This window comes from Gorilla gorilla, chromosome 18 (assembly GCF_029281585.2).
Source record: "Gorilla gorilla gorilla isolate KB3781 chromosome 18, NHGRI_mGorGor1-v2.1_pri, whole genome shotgun sequence".
NCBI classification, from domain to species: Eukaryota; Metazoa; Chordata; class Mammalia; order Primates; family Hominidae; genus Gorilla; species Gorilla gorilla.
In genome coordinates, this window is record NC_073242.2 from 104,782,120 (window position 1) to 104,800,109 (window position 17,990).

At 41.3% G+C, this 17,990-nt stretch overlaps 1 protein-coding gene across 2 annotated transcripts in view; it reads left to right on the plus strand.

Moving 5' to 3' along the window:
* The first annotated feature begins 3,255 nt into the window (after positions 1 to 3,255).
* The window catches only part of LOC129527723 (serine/threonine-protein kinase SMG1-like), a 58,718-nt gene continuing 43,983 nt past the window's right edge, over positions 3,256 to 17,990 (plus strand). Inside the window, exons 1-6 of one of the 2 annotated variants that reach the window (XM_063699767.1) lie at positions 3,256 to 3,410; positions 5,733 to 5,879; positions 7,958 to 8,147; positions 10,351 to 10,419; positions 11,253 to 11,331; positions 17,692 to 17,776. In XM_063699767.1, the coding sequence (XP_063555837.1) occupies positions 3,340 to 3,410; positions 5,733 to 5,879; positions 7,958 to 8,147; positions 10,351 to 10,419; positions 11,253 to 11,331; positions 17,692 to 17,776 (641 nt within the window). In that variant the 5' untranslated portion in view covers positions 3,256 to 3,339. The remainder of the gene's footprint in view (positions 3,411 to 5,732; positions 5,880 to 7,957; positions 8,148 to 10,350; positions 10,420 to 11,252; positions 11,332 to 17,691; positions 17,777 to 17,990) is intronic. The other variant, XM_063699768.1, reaches the window with a different exon arrangement.

Sequence of the window (17,990 nt, forward strand, 5' to 3'; positions counted from 1 at the left end):
TTGTTTCTGGGACGGAGTCGTGCTCTGTTGCCCAGGATGGAGTGCAGTGGCGCAGTCTGGGCTCACTGCAACCTCCGCCTCCCGGGTTCAAGCAGTTCTTTCTTGTGCCTCAGCCTCCCGAGTAGCTGGGATTACAGGCATGCACCACCATATCTGGCTAATTTTTGTATTTTCAGTAGAGATGGGATTTTGCCATGTTGACCAGGCTGGTTTCTAACTCCTGACCTTGACCTCAGGTGATCTGCCCACCTCGGCCTCCCAAAGTGCTGGGATTACAGGTGTGAGCCACTGTGCCCGGCCCACATTTTTCTTAAACCAGTGTCTTATCATCATTGATTTATGGTTTTAGTTTTAATGAACACATAGCAAATTTAAATAGACATATGCAGTATAACATTAGAAAACTGAAGTGTCGTTGGCTGGTTGGTGATATTGCCGCACCTGCTGGCTTCTCTCCCTCTCCCATTTGGAATTTAATAGAGGCTGAGTACAGTGGGTCACACCTTTAATCCCAGCACTTTGGGAGGCCAAGGACGGAGGATCACTTGAGCCCAGGAGTTCAAGGTTACAGCGATCTTTGATTGTACCACTGCGCTCCAGCCTGAGTGATAGAGACACTTTCTAATTTTGAGACAGAGTCTCGCTCTGTCGCCAGGCTGGAGTGCAGTGGTGTGATCTTGGCTCACTGCATCCTTTGCCTCCCGGGTTCAAGTGATTCTCCTGCCTCAGCCTCCCGAGTGGCTGGGATTATAGGCACCCACCACCACGCCCAGCTAATTTTTGTATTTTTAGTAGAGACGGGGTTTCACCATGTTGGCCAGGACGGTCTCCATCTCCTGACCTCAGGTGATCTGCCTGCCTTAGCCTCTCAAAGTGCTGGGACTACAGGCATAAGCCACCGCACCTGGCCACAAATTTTTTAGAAAACCAACAATTTAATACAACCTCATGACTCAAAAGTGATACATGGAGCTAGGCACCGTGGCGCACACCTGTAGTCCCAGCTGCTTGGGAGCCTGAGGCAGGAGGATGGCTTGAGTCAAGGAGTTCGAGGCCACCCTGAACAACATGGCGAGACCCTATCAAATAAAATAAAAGTGATATACAAATTCATCATTATAACTGGTGTGTCATACTTAGTTCACTCTTGAAACCTGTCATGTATTTTGTAGACTGAGTTTTATTCTAAGCGGTATTTTAATTTGATAAGATTTATTGTTTTCATAATGTAAATGAAAGGAAAATGTCAGATTACTTATTTTTTGGCAACTGAAGCAAATCTGTCATGTTTGAGTAGCAGGAAAAATAGCAAAAAAGTAAGTAGCTGACTAAAATTTTCACAAGACATTAGCAGTTAATCTGGGATTAGTATCCCAGCCCAGCTTCCCTGAGACAAACTTATTTTTTTTTCCTGTTATAACCAGGAAACTGCACGTAAGTAAACAGTACAACTCCCTTAAATATCCTTTGACCTGAATATAGATTGAACCAGGTTGCAAAAGAAAAGTATGGAGGAAGGATCACAGTGTGCCAATAACACGCCGAGATACTAATACTTTAAAACAGTCACTCCTATTCGTTGCATGAATAATGCTGATGTGAAGCTAGGTGTGAAGTGCATTCTCAGCTCAGAACAGGAGTCAGGTCCTATAAAATCTCCTCATTCCAGCCCTGCTGATGGAAACCAAAGGTTTTAAGGTTTAGTCTCCTAATTCCACGGAAGTTTTCCCAGGAGAGATACTCCCAGCAGCATCTGTAATTCTCAGCCTTAAGCCACTGACTAGGAGGATTCACACTTAGGAGTGCTATCACCCAGCATTCAAGACTAGTAACATGCCAGGCACAGCTAAGTGCCATACCTTCACTGTCTGAAGCCTCCCAAATCCATAACGTCCGGCTTGGCAAGTTGGAATAGCTTGCTCGAGGTCATGTGGCAGGCAGCCATTGTGCCTCAAGGGCCCCTGCCTGCTCTGATGTCTACAGTGTCCAAGGCCCAGAGCCCCTCTCACTTGAAGGGCAGCACCTTGGGGACAATTGGTTTGGGGACATTGTTTTGATGGCGCTTCCTTTTTTGAAAGAGGAAACATCTTTTTAGTCTATTCTCATTAACAGACGAATAGCTTTACGTTATTCCTGTTGCAAGTTGCCTTGCCATTGCTTGCTACTTCAGCCATTCGAATTCTTTTCATAACTTTCCATCTCCTCATGTAATGAGCATTTCATAGCAACATATCTTGGATAGAAGTAAAATGTTTTTATACTCTAAGCAGATCTCAAGGTTCCCAGCTTGGGGAAGAGCTGGTAATAAATGAAGCTTGCATTGTTAGAGGCTGTTAGTCCAAACGGACAAGATCCCTATGGAGGAAAATTAGATATACCAGTGCTATTGGAGTGTTCTGTGACTGTCTAGCATTATAATATACTAAGGATGATTATATATTGTATTTTATATAATATATTTTATATATATTTTATATTTTATATAATGTATAGTATATAATACACTTATATATTATAAGTACATATTATAAGGACTTTTGGCTCTTATTACATGCTTATTAAATATTCTCTGTCTTGTACTCCAAGATTCAAATGAAATGTATAGAAATGTTGCTAGAGCAAGACTGGTGGCTGGGCAAGGTGGCTCAGGCCTGTAATCCCAGCACTTTTGGAGGCTGAGGCAGGAGGATTGCTTGAGCTTGGTGGTTTGAGACCAGGCTGGGCAACATGGCAAAACCCTGTTTCTACCAAAAATAAAAAAACGGCTGGGCGTGGTGGCTCATGCCTGTAACCCCAGCACTTTGGGAGGCCGAGGAGGGTGGATCACTTGAAGCCAGGAGTTGAAGACCAGTCTGGCCAACATGGTGAAACCCCATCTCTACTAAAAATACAAAAATTAGCCGAGCGTGGTGGCGCACGCTTGTAATCTCAGCTACTCAGGAGGCTGAGGCAGGAGGATCGCTTACACCTGGGAGGCAGAGGTTGCGGTGAGCCCGGATTATGCCACTTCCCACCACCTTGGGTGACAAAGTGAGACCCTGTCTCAAAAAAATAAATAAAAATAAAAAGACTGGTGACATTTATTAAAATGAAAGTCATAATTAGGTAGAAGATTTATTTAACCACAAGTAAGTTTATATCAGAATTCAGTTTATAATTTGAGCTTTGTTTTTTAAAAAGCATAAACTATATACCACATTCTTTCTCTTATAGTTGCTTAAGAAAAAAAAAAAACTTGAAGCAACGCCAGTTGAATGAGGGAAGGAGCGGGAGAGTGGCGGGGGATGTGTGCTGTTCCCATCAGCCCATCAACTCTTTTCATTCTGCAGTGGACAAGATATGGTGAGCATCCTCCAGTTAGTTCAGAATCTGATGCATGGAGATGAAGATGAGGAGCCCCAGAGCCCCAGGTAATGAACCTGGCAGCTTCTCTTTTCAAGTGCATGTGTTCTTGATTTCGTAGTGATTGCGCTCTGACAAGTTGCTCAAATAAGAAGCTATATTTCATTGAGTTATATATGATACTAAAGTAATCCTTTTTATTTTCAGAAAGACGTTTATATTAATATATATTTTGTGAAATGAAGGCATTTATTGAAATTAGATCCCATAGTTTTTATGGTATCATGCCTTAGAGAGGCGCTGGCAGAAGGACTGAAGAGTGAGTGTCGCATGTCTTTCTGCTGCTGTGCTTCTGCTTCCTAAGAATTGCTGTACTTGTATTCATTAGGTATTTAGTTAGTTTTCTCTTTAATTATTTTAAATTTGATGTTTTGAAATAAGTAAAATTGTTCTCTTGGTTCAAAATTCAGACAATAAAGAACGATATACAAAGGGAATTTTCCTTCCTACCTCTATCTCCCTACCGTGTTTTCTTCTCTAGAGACAGACATTACCAGTTTCTTGTGTATTCTTCCAGAGAGATTTTATATGTATTATACACCAGCAAAATGTCTATGCCCACCCTCTCTAATACATAATTACTATGCATATGCTGTGCATCTTGCATTTTTTCACTTATGTCTTGGAGTTCACTGCATATTAATGCACAGGAACTTTCTCCTTTGTCAGAGCTATGTGTTTTACTTTGAACAGATGAACCATATTTTATTGGTCCCCTGTCATGTTGCACTGTTACAAACATTGCTGCAGCAAACAACTTTCGACATGTGTCACTTCTCATAGAAGCAGGTGTCTGGAGGACAAAGTCCTGAAAGTGGAGTTGCTGTCTCAGACAGTGTGTGCTTTTGTAATTTTGATAGATCCTGCCAAATTTCCCTCCATGGAGTTGCGGCATTTAGCAGTCCCACCAGCAATGTATGAGAGTACTTTGTTTCCACACTATTCACCTGCAAAGGCGTTATCAGACTGAAGGATCATTGATAAGTGATATTCCGATGAGAAATCTGATAAGTGAGAAATGGTGTTTCAGCATAATTCGAATTTGCAGGTTTTTAAAATTATGAACCAAGTGACGTGTCTTTTTGTATGTTTTAAGACCCATTTATATTTCTAGGAACTGTCTGTTGCCCATGATCCTATTAGGTTATTTGTCTTTTTCTTATTATTCACAGTTAACAATTGTAAACTTAGTCCTTCTTTTTTACAGTTATTCTTTATAAGGGAAATTAGTTTTAATTCTATACAAAACATTTTATATAATCAATTTTAATTATATATAAAATAATACCTAGTCCCCCATGAATTTGCTGTATTATTGCAATAAATAATTCTTATTTGATGCATAGGCCTGAGATTTAATTCTTTTTTTTTTTTTTTTGAGATGGAGTCTTACTCTGTTGCCCAGGCTGGAGTGCAGTGGTGCCATTTCGGCTCACTTCAAGCTCCGCCTCCCGGGTTCACTCCATTCTCCTGCCTCAGCCTCCTGAGTAGCTGGGATTACAGGTGCCCACCACCAGGCCCAGCTAATTTTTTGTATTTTTAGTAGAGATGGGGTTTCACCATGTTATCCAGGATGGTCTCAATCTCCTGACCTCGTGATCCGCCCGCCTCGGCCTCCCAAAGTGCTGGGATTACAGGCATGAGCCACTGCGCCTGGCCAGGATTTAGTTCTTTAAAAAATGCTTTCAGCTGATTTTACCTTAGCTCTACCCTCCACAATTCTTAAGGCTGGTATTTAATTTTTAAAATACTTTAATAGGAAATTATTTTAAAACAGTTTGTAGGTACTCAATTTAAAAAGGGCTATTTATCTCCTGGAACTCAAATTATAAAAATATTTTTCTGGCCAGGAGTGGTGGCTCATGCCTGTAATCCCAGCACTTTGGGAGGCCGAGGCAGGTGAGTCACCTGAAGTCAGGAGTTCAAGAGCAGCCTGGCCAACATGGTGAAACCCCGTCTCTACTAAAAATACAAAAAATTAGCCGGGCTTGGTGGTTGGCGCCTGTAATTCCAGCTACTCGGGAGGCTGAGACAGGAGAATCACGTGAACCCAGGAGGTGGAGGTTGTAGTGAGCTGAGATCGCACCACTGCACCCCAGCCTGGGCATCAAGAGGGAGACTCCATCTCAGAAAAAATATATATATTTTTTCTCCATCTCAAAAAATAGAAAAACTTCTCACCAAACTATCACTACTGTTTAGGCATTGATTTGCCTTCTGGGCCATTAAGTAGATTTCGAGTCTGACAGATGTTTCTGTGGAATTCTGTGTCTCTAAGTTCTATGTCCTTTTTTATGGTTTGACTCTAATACTTTAAGTTTGCTTAACAGAATCCAAAATATTGGAGAACAAGGTCATATGGCTTTGTTGGGACATAGTCTGGGAGCTTATATTTCAACTCTGGACAAAGAGAAGCTGAGAAAACTTACAACTAGGATACTTTCAGATACCACCTTATGGCTATGCAGAATTTTCAGGTAAAGACATGATGAGTTTCCAGTGAAGACTTTTATGAGTCGGGTGTAGACTGAAAGATCTTTTTTCTGGAGCTGTACTACTTGGGTTCAGATTTCCTTCTCCTTGAAAGGGGTGTTTAACCTCTCAATGCCTGTTTCATCATCTGTTAGATGGGGATAGTATTAATACCTGTTTCATAGAAGCATTGTGAGGATTAAATGAGCTAATGGACTAATACATGTGAAGGGTGGAGAATAGAAGCACATATGTGTTTGATAGGGTCAGCAGTTATTTATTTGTGGGGTATCTAATTGGCACATGTCAGTAGAAGATAGAGCAATGATCTAGATTCAAATACAGTTGTCCCTTATCCTTGGGTGTCCTTGGGGGATTGGTTCTTGACCTCCCATCCTCACCCTATGGATAAAAAAATTCATGGATGCTCAAATCCCTTATATAAAATAGCACAGTATTTTCATGTAACTGAGGCACATCTTCCCATATACTTTAATCTCTTGATTACATATAATACCTAATACGATGTAAATGCTGTGTAAATAGTTGTTACAGTGTATTGTTTAGGGAATAATGACAAGGAAAAAAGTCTGTAGATATTCAGTACAGAGGCACCCGTCTTTTTAAATTTCTGAAGATTTTTTACTCGTGCTTGGTTTAATCCACAGATGCAGAACCCACAGGTTCAGAGGGCCAGCTGTGCTTTGAAAATATTAGCTTGCGTTTTATTAGAAAGAAAACTCTGAGGCCAGGCGCGGTGGCTCACGCCTGTAATCCCAGCACTTTGGGAGGCTGAGGTGGGCGGATCACAAGGTGAGGAGATCGAGACCATTCTGGCTAACATGGTGAAACCCTGTCTCTACTAAAAATACAAAAAGATTAGCCGGGCGTGGAAGTGAGCACCTGTAGTCCCAGCTCCTCTGGAGGCTGAGGCACTGCACTCCAGCCTGGGCGACAGAGCGAGACTCTGTCTCAAAAAAAAAAAAAAAAAAAAAAAAAAAAAGAAAAGAAAACTCTGTCATAAGGAAGATGAATATGTGCTATGAAACTGAAATTTGTTTTATTCTGTGATAATCCTGGCAGTACTAAGGAATTACAACAGATGAAGGATTCAGTAGGAGACGTAGGACTAGTGGCATTGGGTTTATGCTGTTACTTTTATGGAGAAGGAATGTTTGCCTAACTTGAGACATTTGTCTTGAGAGACCCTCACTTTCAGTGTTGGGAAAGAACTTGGCCAAGCAGGAGTATAAGTTTGCCCAACTTTATTAAAGGAGCAGTGTTCTGTTGTTCTAGTAAAAATCTGCTGCCTGTAATTGAAATTGTCCCTCCTCCTCTAGGAGATGGAGCCTCAGCAGATTATAGTAAAACCAAAAGCTAGCCTGACTAGCTTTTTTATTTTTTTCGGATGGAGTCTTACTCTGTCGCCCAGGCTGGAGTGCAGTGGCACAATCTCGGCTCACTGCACCCTCCACCTCCTGGGTTCAAGCGATTCTCCTGCCTCAGTCTCCCGAGTAGCTGGGACTACAGGCACTCACCACCACACCTGGCAATTAGTAGAGACAGTTGTTTCACCATGTTAGCTAGGCTAGGCTCAAAACTCCTGACGTCAGGTGATCCACCCGCCTTGGCCTCCCAAAGTGCTGAGATTACAGGCGTGAGCCACCACACCCAGCCTCTGACTAGCATTTTTGACAGTTTTATTTTCTTTGGATGTTTTAGGGCTGAAACTCTGCTATGAACTATGCCTGTGTTATCCAGTGCTGGCCTTAGTTCATAATAAGCCAGAACCATGATCTTCAGGCTTTTTGTATTTGAGAATTCCTGGTCTCTACTTGTTTTCATAGTTTCTGCTCTTTATGGAATTGGGTATGGATGGAGGGTTATTGTCTCGCTGCTTGGTAACCTCAGCTGTAATGAGGTGTCAGCCATCTACGATGAGGATGTTTCACATTCCTGTCCTCTCTGCCTGATAAAAGTGACAATTCCTAGCTTGAGAAAAGAATTGTCTCCATGATTGTAAGGTTGACTTATACAATCCTTAACTAGAAATAAGAGCATATTAATATGTATCTCTTAACAGATATGAAAATGGGTGTGCTTATTTCCACAAAGAGGAAAGAGAAGGACTTGCAAAAATATGTAGGCTTGCCATTCATTCTCGATATGAAGACTTCGTAGTGGATGGCTTCAGTGTGTTATATAACAAGAAGCCTGTCATATATCTTAGTGCTGCTGCTAGACCTGGCCTGGGCCAATACCTTTGTAATCAGGTAATGTGGTATCAGGTGGCTATTTTAAAGAAATAATGTCTTATTTTGTTCTGAAAGTTTTAAAGTTGACCCGTTTGTCTAGTTGCTGTTCTTGTTGAGTGAAAAGAAAGATGGTCTTATATGCTTTTGTCATATTTGTAAAAATTACTGAATTTAGAAATAAGGAATATGTGATAGATTACCCAAGGGCATCCACAGTCAACATTTTCTCTTTTTTCCCAGACTTTAATCGAAGGGGGTGTGTTTGTGTTTATATGGTTGTATCTGGCTCTTTTCACTTACTGTTAAAACAGGAATATATCATTTTAATAATAATTTTTCAAAGTATAGTTTATTTTTAATGCCTTCATGGTATTTCTTCAAGTGAATATATAGTAATTAACTGTTGCCTTTTTGGACAACTAAGAGTATTTGCATTCTCTTGCTTTCTGTGACCATTTTCAGGTAATGTTCTTTGTGTAGTGCTGTTAAGGACTTCTCTGTGCATAAAGCTCTTCCTGTATTTTATTTAGGGTTATGGTCCTCAGATGGATTTTCAGAGTCAGTCTAGAATTGCTGGATCAAAGAGCATGACTATTTTTTGTTTGTTTTTTTTTGTTTGTTTGTTTGTTTTTGAGACAGAGTCTTGCTCTGTCACCCAGGCTGGAGTGCAGTGGCGTGATCTCGGCTCACTGCAAGCTCCACCTCCCGGATTCATGCCATTCTCCTGCCTCAGCCTCCCAAGTAGCTAGGACTACAGGTGCCCGCCACCACGCCCAGCTAATTTTTTTGTATTTTTTTTAGTAGAGATGGGTTTCACCGTGTTAGCCAGGATGGTGTCGATCTCCTGACCTCATGATCTGCCCACCTCAGCCTCCCAAAGTGCTGGGATTACAGGCGTGAGCCACCGTGCCCAGCCGAGCATGACTATTTTTAAAGTTCATGGTGCTTCTAGCCCAACTGGGAGGACTACATCGAGATAAGACACTGTTAACTGTCTTTGCCAAGAACGTTTAAAAGCAAAACCGTAGGGTTGGAGGGTTGCTCTTCTGTAAGCTGCAGGAGTCCCAGGGGGATGTATGGGAGACACTTAGTGACTTTTAAATTGATTCTGAGCTGTGATCACTGGTGTTAAGAAATTATGTTCTCTTCTTGAGGGGTGTACAAAATGGGGAGTTTAATAATAATCCTCTGAAACGTGAAATGAATTACTTAGTGTCTACTGCAAGCCAGGCTCTTGCGGACATGAGGCTGTTTGGGGACAACAGTCTAACCTTCAAAAGATGTGTAAGAGTGTTGTGTTGGGAATGGCAGCTGGCAGAGCAGCATATATAAGATGGTTATGTTCACATTTTTTAAAGTGTGTGTATCCTTTATACCTATGTTTTTGTACCTAGAAAAATATGTAAATTTATACCTAGAAAATATCTGAAAGGTTATGTATTAAACTGTTAATGGGGTGGATTGGTGGCTTATAGGGTAGGGGGCTAGGCATTTTCACTTTTAATACCTGTATTTTTTTTTGAGGATTTGTTTTACTTGGGTGTCACATTCGTAATTTTTAATCCTTTAAGGAGAAAATGTGCTTATTAAATTTTTGGTCTCTGAATGCTCCCAAGTCTTAGTCATACAGAACAGTATGCTGCAACTGTTTACAATTCCTAAAACTGTAAACTCCTCAAGGACTTGGAGGCTAAACATGAAGAATATAAAATTAAGTTGACAATCACTGTCTCTGTGCATAACACTGACTTCACTTCTCTTGAGAAATGTGCATCTGCTAATCCATATTTATTACTTTTTAGGGGTGGGTGAACCCATAAATAAGATACTGCTCTTTGAATGCCTTTAGCTGGTGTTATTTACCAGTAATGCTTGGAGAAAGAATCTAAAATTACCCCCACTAAAATGCTGACGACCCAATTGTTTCTGTGTTTGTCAAAGTGTTTCTGGTATATTCTAGAATATACCAAAGATAATTACTTGAATCATTTAGAAAATTTTACATTATATCCTCTTATAAGGCACTTGGAAATTCACCCTTTTTTTTTTTCAGCTTGGCTTTCTAAATGTACTTTAACATCAATTTATAATATTAAGAGTTCCTAAGGAGAGAGATTTCTTAGAAGAATAATCGTGGCTTGTCTTAGAGCCACAGCCTTTCACAATCTGAAGTGAATGGTGCAGAGAGCTTTCTTGTCAAGTCGTATGTTTCTTCCTGCAGCTCGGCTTGCCCTTCCCCTGCTTGTGCCATGTACCCTGTAACACTATGTTTGGATTCCAGCATCAGATGGTGAGTTCTACTTTTGGTTTGTAAAATCATGTGGGATTGTGTTTGGAAACTGCCTTTCAAGTGAAGTTCGTTTTGCTGGCCTCCAGATAATTAGTAACTTACTGATGTATTGCTTGGACCCTTGCATCGTGTAATATATGCTTCTGTTAATATGTGAATGTCCATGAAGGTTGGTTGGTATATAGGTCAGGAGCACCTGGCTTTTAAGGAGTCTTGTAATTACTGTATCGCCTGCTTTAAGTAGAAACATGGCAGCTCAATTAAGCACCAGAAATTTCTTCTGAAGCTCCTACTTTTAATGAGTTAGCACTGTTGCCTGGATTTATGAATGGGCAGATTTTGAAAATGAGGTTCTTCATTGTCATCGTGGAATTGAGTTCTGCTTATTTTCAGACATGCAGGTGATAAATCTCTCCTTAATGATTCCAGAAGGAAAAGGAAGGGATGGAGTTTAGAGTTTTTTATTTCTTTTGTCAAGGTAGTTTTATTTTCTAGTTCAGGTACATCAGTGAGTAATAGTAGAGATACATTCTTGGCTGTTTTAGGAGAGTTAAGAGAACATTTCATTTAAATGTAAATGTTTAAAATCAAAGAAATGTTCCTGCATATGTACAGTTTTTACCTTTAATCTTGTTTAACTGATTTTTCTAGTCTTCAAGGAAAACTATTTGATTTTCACATCTATGATGAGAGAAAACAGAAAAATTGTCAAGAGTAAGAATTGATTTGACATTACTTTTGAGAGTTATCTGCTTCTTTTGCAAGTCATAATTTTTCATTTTATAGCTTTTATACTAGGCACCTCATTTTTCAATGATTTGTTTTGGTTCCAGGATGTTGCCTTCCTGGAGAAACTGATTAAAGATGATATAGAGCGAGGAAGACTGCCCCTGTTGCTTGTCGCAAATGCAGGTAGGTAGCATGATGCTGAATCTACCATTTTGAATATATAGGAGCGAGGCTACGTCCTCAGCCTATAAAAGATAAAGTCTTAAGAAATGTGTGTGTACCGCATGTTTAAGATAGTCCATATCCACATTGTAGCAAAAACTGTAATAGTAAGGTTGGCTCGGTAGATTTTTCTTTAATCGTTGGTTTGTTTTGGAAGTTATTTTATGTGTGTGTATACTTTTTCATTTAGATTGTAAATGCTTCTCTATCTTCTCCTTCATGTACTTCTTTTCCCTGTTCTAAACTGAATTTTATTTTATTTTTTTGAGACAGAGTCTCACTCTGTTGCCCAGGCTGGAGTGCAGTAGCACAATCTCACCTCACTGCAATCTCTGCCTCCCAGGTTCAAGTGTTTCTCCTGTCTCAACCTCCTGAATTGCTGGGATTACAGGTGTGTGCCACCACATCTGGCTAATTTCTTGTATTTTTAGTAGAGACAGGGTTTCAGTATGTTGGCCAGGCTGGTCTCGAACTCCTGACCTCAGGTGATCCGCCTGCCTCAGCCTCCCAAATTGCTGGGATTACAGGCATGAGCCACTGTACCTGGCCTGAATTTTTAAATGACGCATTTAAGCCAGGTGTGGTGGCACATGCCTATAGTCGCCCTACTCAGGAGACAAGCCAGATGTTGGCTTAAGCCCAGAAGTTCAATACCAGCCTGGGTAACATAGCAAGACCCCATCTCAATAAATAAAAATAATTGTACTGACATTGTAAGATCGTTGTAAAAATTAAACAAGAAAATTCATAAAATGTCACACTTAAATATCTACCTTATAGGCGGCAGAGCAACTACCACTTGCTGCTCCACTTATCTCATTCAGCATCATACTTGAAATCTAAGACAGTGCAATAAGGCAAAAAAAAATAACGGACAGATTAGAAAGGAAGAAATAAAACTTTGTTTGCAGGCATGATTATATAGATAGAAAACTAAAGAAAAGCTACTGGAACTAATGATCAAATCTAAACCATTTTCTGGATTTTTATATACTAGCAAAGAAGAATTGGAAATTGAATTTTAAATGTCATTTATAATAGGATCAAAAAAGATGAAAAGTTTATGGATCAATTTAACAAAATATATGCAAGATCTGTACATTGAAAACTAAGAATGTTACTGAGAGAAATTCAAGAAGACCCAAGAACGATATGCCATACACATGGGTTGGAAGACTAAGTATTAAGTCAGTTCTTCCCAAACTAATCTGTAGATTCAACTCGATCCCTCTTAAAATCTCAACAGGCTACAATTTCTTATAGAACTTGATGAGCTAATTCTAAAGTTTATATAGAAATACAAGGGATCTAGGAACAGCCCAAAGAATTTTGAAAAAGAACAAAATTGGAAGACTTACCTTGTCATACTTCAAGACTTCTGTAAAGCAGCAAGTAAGATTGTGTGAGATTAACCAAATAAAATAGAGAATTCAGAAATAGACTCATGTGAAGTATATGGACACTTCAGGTTTTTACAGATGCCTGAGTAATTCGAGGGAGAAAGGACAATCTTTTTCGATCAGTGGTCTTAGAGCTTGGATATCCATATGGAAAAAAACTGAATCTTAACCCTTATCTTATTCTCCGTATATATAAATATTAACTATAAATGGTTCATCAACCTAAGCATATATCTAAGACAATAAAATGTCTCGAAGAAAATACAGGAGATCTTTGTGACCTTAGGTTACGTTTCTTAGGATACAAAATATGTGAACCATAAATTGTACTTTATCAAAAATTAAAAGCATTAGCTGTTTGAAAGCCCCTATTAAGAAGATGAAAGGCAAGTTACAGACTGGGAGAAATATTTGCAAAACGTTTTTTTCTTATTTCTTTTTTTTTTTTTTTGTCTTTTTGTATTTTTCTTTTTTATGTTTTTGAGATGGAGTTTTGCTGTGCCGCCCAGGCTGGAGTGCAGTGGTGCGACCTTGGCTCACTGCAACCTCTGCCTCCCAGGTTCAAGCGATCCGCCTGCCTCAGCCTCCTGAGTAGCTGGGATTACAGGCGCACGCCACCATGCCAGGCTAATTTTTATATTTTTAGTAGAGACGAGATTTCGCCATGTTGGCCAGGCTGGTCTCAAACTCCTGACCTCAGGTGGTCCACCTGCCTTGGCCTCCCAAAGTGATGGGATTACAGGCGTGAGCCACCACACCCAGCCAGCCACTGTCCCAGGCCTGTCTTCTTTTAAAATTTCTTTTTCATTCTTTTCCCCAGAAGCTACAAAACATTTGTTTGACAAAGAACTTGTATCTAAAATATATAAAGAACTGCTACAACTCAATAAGGACACGAGCAATACAATTTTTTTTTTTTTTTTTTTTTTTTGAGATGGAGTCTTATTCTGTTGCCCAGACTAGAGTGCAGTGGTGCGATCTTGGCTCACTGCAACCTCTGCCTCCCGGGTTCCAGTGATTCTTCTGCCTTAGCCTCCCGAGTATCTGGGATTACAGGCATGCGCCACCACACCTAGCTAGTTTTTTTGTATTTTTAGTAGAGATGGAGTTTCACCATGTTGGCCAGGCTGGTCTTGAACTCCTGACCTTAGGTGATCTGCCTGCCTTGGTCTCCCAAAGTGCCGGGATTACAGGTGTGAGCTACTGTGCCCGGCCCACAGTACAGTTTTTTAATGAACAACAGATGTGAGCAGATACTTCATCAAAGAAAATGAAAATGTATAGCACTTGAAAAGATGTTTAACATCATTAGTCATGAGTGAAATGCAAATTAAGATCACCGTGAGACATTACTACATGTCTGTTAGAATAGAGAAATTACAGGTGGCTCACACTTGTAATCCCAACACTTGGGAAGGCTGAGACGGCGAGATCAATTGCCCTCAGGTGTTCGAGACCAGCCTGGGCAACATGGCGAAACCCCTAGGAAATCTCTACAAAAAATACTAAACATTAGCCAGGTGTGGTGGTGTGTACCTGTAGTCCCAGCTACTCCAGAGGCTTTGGTGGGAGGTTGGCTTGAACCCAGGAGAGAGAGGTTGCAGTGAGCCAAGATTGTGCTACCATACCCCAGCCTGGGTGACAGAGCGAGATCCTTTCTTAAAAAAAAAAAAAAAAAAAATCTTCAAAATACTATGTCAGGCCAGGCACAGTGACTCAAGCCTGTAATCCCAGCACTTTGGGAGGCCGAGGCGGGCAGATCACGAGGTCAGGAGATCAAGACATCCTGGCTAACATGGTGAAACCCCATTTCCACTAAAAATACAAAAAAATAGCTGGGTGTGGTGGTGGGCACCTGTAGTCCCAGCTGCTTGGGAGGCTGAGGCAGGAGAATGGCGTGAACTCGGGAAGCGGAGGTTGCAGTGAGGTGAGATCGCACCACTGCACTCCAGCCTTGGTGACAGAGTGAGACTCTGTCTCTATAAAAAATAAATAAATAAAATTTGCCAGGCGTGGTGGTGGGCACCTGTAGTCCCAGCTACTCGGGAGGCTGAGGCAGGAGAATGGCGTGAACCCGAGAGGCGGAGCTTGCAATGAGCCGAGATTGTGCCACTGCACTTCAGCCTGGGCGACAGAGTGAGACCCTATCTCAGAAAAAAAAAAAAAAAAAAGGCAAAAAACTACAGTGACAGAAGCAGATCAGGATTTTCCAGGGCCAGTGAGGAGTCAGGGAAAGGGTAATTATATTGGGGTTGATGGGATTTGGGGGTTGATGGAAGTATTCTGAATCTTGATTGTGTTGATGGTTACATGCTCTATATATTTGTCAAAACTCATTGGACCGTATACTTACATGAGTGAGTTTTGTTTCATGTAAATCATACTACAGTAGGCCGAGCATGGCAGCTCATGCCTGTAGTCCCAGCACTTTGGGAGGCTGAGGCAGGCAGATCACAAGGTCAGGAGTTCAAGACCAGCCTGACCAATGTGGTAAAACCCCATCTCTACTAAAAATGCAAAAATTAGCCAGGTGTGGTGGTGTGTACTTGTAGTCCCAGCTACTTGGGAGGCTGAGGCAGGAGAATCGCTTGAACCTGGGAGGTGGAGGTTGCAGTGAGCCAAGATCGCACCACCGCACTGTAGCCTGGGCGACAGAAAGGGACTCTGTCTCAAAAAAAAAAAAAAAAAAATCATACTACAATAAAACTGCTTATTTAGGCCGGGTGCGGTGCCTCATGCCTGTAATTCCAGCACTTTGAGAGGCCAAGGCGGGAAGATCACCTGGGGTCAGGAGTTCAAGACCAGCCTGGCCAAAATGGCGAAACCCTGTCTCTACTAAAAATATAAAAATTAGCTGGTTGTGGTGGCAGGCACTTGTAATCCCAGCTACTTAGGAGGCCGAGGCGGGAGAATAGCTTGAACCCAGGAGGCTGAGATTGCAGTGAGCCGAGATTGCGCTGCTGCACTCCGGCCTGGGCAACAGGGTGAGATCCTGTCTCAAAAAAAAAAAAAGACAAAATAGAAAAACCACATAAATATTCACTTTATTGCCAACAGAAAAACCATCACTTCCTGCCTTGTTTAAAAACACAAATTCACCCGTATTCAGTCACATGATAAACTGGAGGGGCTGCAGTTTGCATGTGACTGAGTGACTTGCCAGTGTGATTATGTTGCAGATGTCAGAAGACACATGTCAAGGGTTAGTCACCAGACGTTGCCAAGAAATATGAAAAGAATCTGAATGCGGTCCGGGCACTAACACAGCAGTATGCTTTTATTTTGCTGGAAGAGCCTGTGGCACAGCCCGTGCATTGACATTTGATCTTGTTTCAGCTAAACTAAATGTGTCTGTTAAGATTTTTTTTTTTTTTCAATTTGAGGTAGATTTAGGTATGAGGGGAAAAAGTGTTCAGCCCTTTTCCTGGCATAGACCTTACAAAAGAACTACTTTCTTTAGCTTTGTTTGTTGAGGCCATTGGTGAGGGTTTGAAATCTTTTTGGTTGGCTTGCTGCTAACTGGAAATTTGGGACGGTTGGGGGAATGCCTGACTCCACGTTTTAACTAAGCTCTCTCTGAAAAGGGATCTCCCCAGCAAAATCTGTAGTGCAATCAATTACCAAGGGAGCGGCTGAAAGTGCTTAATATGCTTAAGCTGGCTTCAGAATGCATGTTCTGTTTTACAAAGAACCTGGGTGGAAACAAAACAAATTCATCTCTATGTTTTGTTTGTTTGTTTTTTGAGCTGGAGTCTCGCTTTGTTGCCCAGGCTGGAGTGCAGTGGCACGATCTCGGCTCACTGCAAGCTCTGCCTCCCGGGTTCACGCCATTCTCCCACCTCAGCCCCCCGAGTACCTGGGACTATAGGCACCCACCACTACACCCAGCTGATTTTGTTTTTGTATTTTTAGTAGAGACGGGATTTCACCGTGTTAGCCAGGATGGTCTCGATCTCCTGACCTTGTGATCCACCCGCCTGGGCCTCCCAGAGTGCTGGGATTACAGGTGTGAGCCACTGTGCCCAGCCCACCTATATGATTTTTATAAAGGGCATATCTAAATCAAAATAATCCAGGAAGTGACAATAAAATAAAAAGGTGGAAAAGTTTATCTTGGACAAATGCTGATAAAATGAAAGTACCATAGCCATATTAGTGTGGGATAAAATCGACTTCATATTGATGAAAGATGTAATCTCCTAAAAGAAATAACAGTTATACTTGCTGGGCACGGTGGCTCATGCTTATAATCCCAGCACTTTGGAAGGCCGAGGCAGGTGGATCACGAGGTCAGGAGTTCGAGACCAGCCTGGCCAATGTAGTGAAACCCCGTCTCTACTAAAAATACAAAAAAATTAGCCGGGCGTGGTGGCTGGCGCCTGTAATCCCACCTACTTGGGAGGCTGAGGCGAGGAGAATTGCTTGAACCTGGGAGGTGGAGGTTGCAGAGTTGAGATCCTGCCACTGCACTCTAGCCTGGGCGACAGTGTGAGACTCCATCTCAAAAAAAAAAAAAAAAAACAGTTATGAATGCTTGTGAACATAACTTTAAAATATATAAAGGAAAGCTAAAGGAAAAGTCTGATGTAACACAAGTATATATTGACAAACCACAATCTTGGTGGGAGATTTGAATATATTTCTCATGAGTCAGCAGATCAAGTAGATAGAAAATAAGTATATAAAAGATTTCAATGACACAATTAGATACATGCAATAGAGATTACATACTCTTCAAAGCTTGTAATAAGTCAGCTCACAAACACTGATTTTAAGTCCTTCCACAAAGAAAATCTCAATAAAATAGGGATATAATAAGTCACTTCCCTCCTAGGGCGATAATGTGTATAGAAGTGTTTAAGGTGTATAAAGCCTTAGAAAACATTTGTTCCTTTTAATGCCCTGATCTGTTTTATCCTAGGAACGGCAGCAGTAGGACACACAGACAAGATTGGGAGATTGGAAGAACTCTGTGAGCAGTATGGCATATGGCTTCATGTGGAGGGGTAAGCCGGCGGTGAGGCTGGTGGCTCCATTCGGGCCTGCACAGAGTCCTCATGAGGACTCGACATCCAGGCTCTCACTTTGGTGACATTTATCACGAAGGGCTCTTCGGGTCACAGATCACAAAATAACCCAAATTGGCTTAAGCCCAAAGAGATCTTACTGGCTCACATAACTACAAAGAGCAGTGTTATGACTGCCTCAGGCACAACATCA